Source organism: Orcinus orca, chromosome 5 (genome assembly GCF_937001465.1).
Source record: "Orcinus orca chromosome 5, mOrcOrc1.1, whole genome shotgun sequence".
NCBI lineage: Eukaryota > Metazoa > Chordata > Mammalia > Artiodactyla > Delphinidae > Orcinus > Orcinus orca.
Genome location: NC_064563.1, coordinates 80249173 through 80255307, shown reverse-complemented (window position 1 = coordinate 80255307; position 6135 = coordinate 80249173). Strand labels below are relative to the sequence as shown.

General features: G+C 46.5%; 1 protein-coding gene across 6 annotated transcripts in view; it reads right to left on the bottom strand.

Moving 5' to 3' along the window:
* The window catches only part of MYLK (myosin light chain kinase), a 268669-nt gene that overhangs the window by 3883 nt on the left and 258651 nt on the right, over window positions 1-6135 (bottom strand). For 4 of the 6 annotated variants that reach the window (XM_049710436.1, XM_049710438.1, XM_033403905.2 and 1 more), the window contains 2 exons: window positions 1998-2127; window positions 407-538 (listed from right to left, as the gene is read on the bottom strand). In XM_049710436.1, the coding sequence (XP_049566393.1) occupies window positions 407-538; window positions 1998-2127 (262 nt within the window). Of the gene's footprint in view, window positions 1-406; window positions 539-1997; window positions 4879-6135 lie in introns of those variants that run through there. The other 2 variants (XM_049710437.1, XM_049710439.1) reach the window with 2 other exon arrangements.

Below are 6135 nucleotides of genomic sequence, written 5' to 3'. Positions count from 1 at the left end.
TCACAGAGCCCAGTGATGAACAGCAGAGCTGCCTTCTCTGCATCCTATGCTCTGTGCCAGCCTTCCTTTGAGAGCCTTTGGTGGGCAGTTCACATGCTTCCCATAAGCTTGCAAAGCTCATTTCATTAAGCACGTTCCATAGCCAAATAGGTCCATGATAAACCACTTTTAACTTGGGTGTAGTGGCTGATGTAAGTAGGTGAAATATCCGGTGTGCCCTCAGTGAGTCACTGAATGGCCCTAATCTTAAGCAGGTAGAGTGGGGCAGTGGGCCAACTCCTCCTGACCCATTTCCCCTCACAGCCTGGCTGCCCCAGAACTGACATTCTGCCAAGGGCACACAGTAGGGGCCCACCAGCCAACCATACCCCTTTTGTAGGTAAGGGAAGAACAGCTACAAACTTACCTTCGATCTTGCAGTCAAATCTAGCAGCACTTCCCTCCACAACTTCTAAATCACGAATGGTCTTAGAAAAGTAGGGTTTTACATGGGGCTTTTCCTCAGCGACAGCCTCAAGGAAAGCTTGGGAGACATCTTCTAGAAGACAGGGAAGAGGACATGGTAATTTCTTTATTCCTCGTTCTCTCCTCTTCCCTGGTTTAAAAAAGCTGACTTTTTGTTTTCTTTTTTAAGTTGTTATAATTTAGCAAATAATGGCGCTTAGAGGACTGAATCATAAGCACACCTTTCTCCTGGGGACTGGCTGGCCTGCTGCCAAATGATTTTGGCAGAAGAGAGAACTGTGACCAAACTGGGGAAATGTTTGGACTCCCTCCCTTATGCTGACACACTGAAAAAGGAAATAATCTTTAAAAAAGTTATCTGGCTGCATTTCATGCTGCTTCAGGATTCAGTTGAGGGTATCGAAGAAGGACAGAAGCACGCCATCCCACCTGATCTCTGTACCCCCTCTGCCCTCCTCTGGAAGCAGCAGGCCCTTCATCTACTCCTTGGAAGGGAAGAGCCAGGTCCTAGAGGCATCTTCGATTTGCCAATAGCTCTATTCTCCACACGGATACTGCCTTCACAGTGTATGACTCTGGACCAGGGTTTGGGATTGGTCCAGGGAAAAGCTGTAACTTTGAGTGGCTTCTGATCCTCTCCTTCCCCTTCAGGCTATTTCTGGGTCACCTGGAGAGTGGCAGGGCTGGAGCAGGAGGGACCAGGCCCATGTGCAGCAGTCTTGGTCCCCGGCTGCATCAGAGCAGCTCAGTAAGCAGCCTCACCGATTACCCTGTCTTATGCACAAAGGGAGCTAGACTCAGCTTCTCACCTTTGGATACCAAAAGCATCAGGCCGTGGGAGGTGGAGGAGTGTCTCAGGCCAAATGAGGCACCTCAGGATAAGGGCCAGACCCTACATGCATCTGAAGCAGGAAGAGGCCAAGGCCTTCACTGAGGAGATGGATGGGGCAGCATCTCAAAGACGGTGGGCAAGTACCTAACCCTGTTGGTGTCTAGGAGGGGCCCTGCCAGTCACTGTCTACCCAGTTCAAACGACATATTCCAGCATCATGAAAAATACCAAACAAATATGGACTATATGAGTCAATTTTTGTTTAAAAGGAAAACGCAAAGACACGTTAAAAAAACGGATATTTTTAAAAAGTACACTGCTATATGTGATTTTTATTTTATGTTTGCCTGTTAATACAAGCATCGCTTTTGTAATGAGAAAAACGAAACTTTTAATAAAGCCTTTGCTAATTCTTATGTAAAATATAGGGAAAAGGTTAGTGGAGATCATCTAGTTCTATTAGACAAATAACTTTCCTTCTGAAAATAGTTAAACCTAAGGTGAAACAATTAAAGAATACTACATTTAATAATTATTGTCAGGGCAGTGTAAAAGTAGTTTCAAATTTTTCCTTGTAGGTTGTATTATTAAAAAACCCAACCCCCCACCTTAAGGAAAAAAACCCTCTAAATGCCTGTCCATCCCCCAACCCTTCCTTTGTCACCATCGGGCTGGAGAAAATCTTCCTGGAGCTCCTTACCTTCAGATTCTAGTTTTTCTGCATTGAGTGGGCTGGTTGGTGACCCTGTTGAAGATTTCCTGCCACTGAGCCCTGAGATCATTGCCATAGAGGAGAGTCTTCCAATGGCTCTCACAGCATTGCCCGTTTTCTGGAAAATAGACAATGGCGTTGGACTCAGGCGGTGTCACTGGTTCCAGCTGGGCAGCGGGGCTCAGGGAAAAGAGCCCAGCCCAGGAGAAGCAGCTGTCCTTGAAACAAGGGCCTCCTGCGTGCCGAGGTTCTGCAGAGGAGTGAGCCCAACCTTGCTCTGCTCAGCACTATCAGCGTGTCAGAAGATGTTCGGAGAATGGAATGGGGCCTGGAACCGATGTGTGCGTTAATGTGACTAAACAAGGTCAACATGAGACAAAAACCCTTTTCATACTGTGCTTCAACTCCCATAAAAGGGATAGTTTATATAAAGCAACTGCAGGCTGAGACGGCTCCAAAGACTTAACTGCTGACAGGGCCCAGTGGAGGCTGTTTCTCATAAAACAATGCTAGTGATAGGATTTTAATTGGCCAAGAGAATAGTTACTACGGATCCCACAGGTCCCGCTGGGAAAAGAGAAAAAAAAAAAAAGGCCTTCTATTGACCATAGGCAAGTCGCTTAACCTCCCTGGGCTTCAGTTTCCTTCTCTGTATAAGGAGGGGGTTGGACAGGATGATCTCCAAGGTCTCATTTAGTTCTATTTATGATTCAGATACTTAAAGAGATTTCGAGAAATACTCTGGCTGGCCCCAGCACAAGTCTACAGTTCTTCCCTGATGTACACCCAGCATCAAAAAGCAGCACCCAAAGAAATGAAAAGCACAGCACTTTGCTTTTCTTAGTCAAGGCACCTTGGGAGAGGACAGAATTTTTACTGAAAAAGATGCCAGGACTTGAAAATTTTCTTTGCATTGTGAAAATTCTACCAAGCATAGGATTTAGGTCAAGAAGTCCCCAATTATACACATTGTGTCTGTGTTTCTCACCTTTAAGTAAAGATTCTCACCCCTTTTCTAAGGTCAATGGAATGACTAAGATAAGAAACTAAGGCATAACCACTGCTTTCCAGCCCTGCACCCAAAGCGTCTTTTGAGGCATCCAGATGCTGTGCACCACAGACTAGCTGCTGAGAGAGGAAGGAAACAGCCTGACAAGGGACAGGCTAGTTCTCTAAGCACTCATTACTCTGCTAACGTGTGCAAATCACTTCCCCTCTCTGGGCCTCACTGTTGGACCTGAAGATTCAAATCTCCCTGCAGCTCTAGTCTTCTACAGAAAGACTGTGATTCAGACACGCAAATGTGTAGCAGGGAACGCTCCCCTTGAGCCCATGGGCTCCCTAATCCCAAACACCTGGATGCAGGACTGTCTCCACTTGTATGGTGTGGAAGAATGAAGTCTTTCCTCTTCTGTTAACAAAATGACTAATAGGAAGCTACGAGAACAAGGCAAATCAAAGCGTTACAATATTTCAGAGAAGGTGGCAAATAACAAACGAATAGACCACACATTGGGGGAAATTTTCCATCAGATGGAGCAATAGACCATATAATTTCTAAAACAGGAAGAAATATAAGTGCTCAACAGGGAAAATCTTAATAACCCACACATCAGAGGTCAATCTTTGGAAGCTGCTTCATGGGAAAAACTAGTTGGTGGGGAAGTTATTTGTCAGAACTATATGTTCTAGCCTTCCAGTTTCATGCCTTTGAGCTGAAAATTGGTTGCTGCTTTACTAACTGAGACCTTTGGAAATTTTTAAAACATCAAAAAAGAAAGATTCAATTCTTGATAAGTTCCATTCTTGTCTTGAGGAGGCCTTTTTCTTGTTGGAGGGCAATTTGCCAAGGCTGGGTTCCTGTGTTCCAGGCGGGCAGGGTCTGTAACGGCTTCCCTAACAGAGCACAGACTCCCTCCCCTGGGAGAGCCAGCGAGGGTGACTAACCAGCCTGGTTTCCCAGGACTGAGGGATTGCCCAGGATGAGGGGCTTACAGGGATAAAGCTGAGACAGGCCCTGGAAAACCTCGGCAAGGTGATCACCCTAGAGCCAGCCAGCCATCATGGGCCCTACATAAACACCAACAGCCCCAAGACTACAATTTCCCCTGAGAATGCGTATTATCTAAATGTGATGGCCAAGAGTACTCCGTGCTATACTGAGTCAAAAGCTTTCTTCCCCAAGGCCCTTTGGTCCATACTGCTGAAGTCTTTGTGGTTCTCAGAGAATAAAGATGGCTGCCCACAAGCCTCCAATTCCTAGTCCTTTGCTTCCATTTTGCATGCAGAGGCCCTGTTATCCTGCTCAACTTACCCACCCTCAATGCTATTACTCACCACCACGTCTCTTCAACATTCTTTTGATATAAATAAAAAACCTACCCTCTTTCAGAATAACTTCATTCTAAAATCAATAATACAATGAGTCATCTATCTATTGCTTGCTTGTTGGGGCTTGTTCCCATGTTACTTCCTTCCCCTTTTATGAAAACCACACCAGGGGCTTCCCTGGTGGCACAGTGGTTAAGAATCCGCCTGCCAATGCAGGGGACATGGGTTCGAGCCCTGGTCCGGGAAGATCCCACGTGCCACACAGCAACTAAGCCCATGCACCACAACTACTGAGCCTGTGCTCTAGAGCCCGTGAGCCACAACTACTGAGGCCACGTGCCACAACTACTGAAACCCCCGCGCCTAGAGCCCCTGTTCTGCAACAAGGGAAGCCACCGCAATGAGAAGCCCACGCACTGCAACAGAATAGCCCCCGCTCACTGCAACTAGAGAAAGCCTGCGCGCAGCAACGAAGACCCAACACAGCCAAAAATAAATTTAAAAAATCCTTAAGAATGTCATAAGCTTTAAAAAAAAAAAACCACACCAGAATGATAGCAAGGAAGCTTTTCTTACGCAGCTGTAGAGCGCTGTGGGCCCCCTGTGCTTGCCCTGGCCCTCTCCCTCCACAGCACACCCCATTCTATCCCCCTCCACTCCACTCCGCCTCAGCACACAGAACCTCAGCTGCTCTCAGAGGGAACCCCCTATTCCAGGGGTGCTAAGGTCCTGGTATCCAGAGTTTAAAATGTGGAAAACATTTTCCTAAGGAGGAGATGTAACACAAGGTGGTCAGATGCAGCTGAACTATTACCAGTGACAATATGCTTCAGGGACATTATGTGTTGAATGGGATTTTGCAGACTACTTTTCTATGTAATTTTGTGAAACATAACCACTGTTTCTGTGGAAAAGCCATTTCCAAATGCTGCTACCTATATTAAAATAGGAAATTAATGTTCCTTTTCTGAATTCTGTCCTTTCCCTTCTCACTTTCAGAAAACCTTATGGCTGATAACACTGTAAACAACAAGAAAAAAATGTGATTCAGATATCACCACAAATTATGGTTTCCGGACACATCTGACTGAAAAATTCCATTTATTTCCTCTCCCATTTCCTTATCTCTTCTCTGCGCCTATCCCCTGGGTTTAGGCTCTTCCTGGCTTTGGTTCACCAGCAGATGTGTGGATGCCTCCAGAAGCCTGAAGTAATAAGGCTGCCCTTTAGCCCACGGCCTCATCCAACCAAAACCCAGTGCAATTCCCTCCTCTGAGAACTGCCCCACCCCCATACCAGTCACCGTATCTGCTCCAGAAATACCGCTATTTCTTTGAGATCTACTGGCCACAGGATCATTAATAAAGCCAACCTTTGATTTTGTGGTCCTCTTGTGGCTTTGTTTTTTTTTTAAAGAATATTTGCTCCTCTGATTTCACTGGACCCTAATGGCACCAGAGGGTAAGGTAAGCGGCACACGTGTTCCAACTCACCAGGTACTTGACAGAGGCCAGGAGATCCACCCAAACCTTCAGGCGGGGCTAACCAAGAACTGACTCCCACTTCGGGGAGGCCGCTGAGATGTGCAGGGGTTGAAGTCTCTCAGACCCACACACCCGAAGCCCCTCTCTCACCTTTGCTCCTCTCAACCTTTGTGTGAACTTGGACTTTTCAGTGAACTGCGGTTTAGTCATTCTGTGTGGCAAATCACCAGTGTCCCAGTTGCCCCTAAAATGGTGGTTTCCTTGTTCTCTGCCACAAAGGCAAGGTCCAAATGCCCCAGTCCCCTGAATGC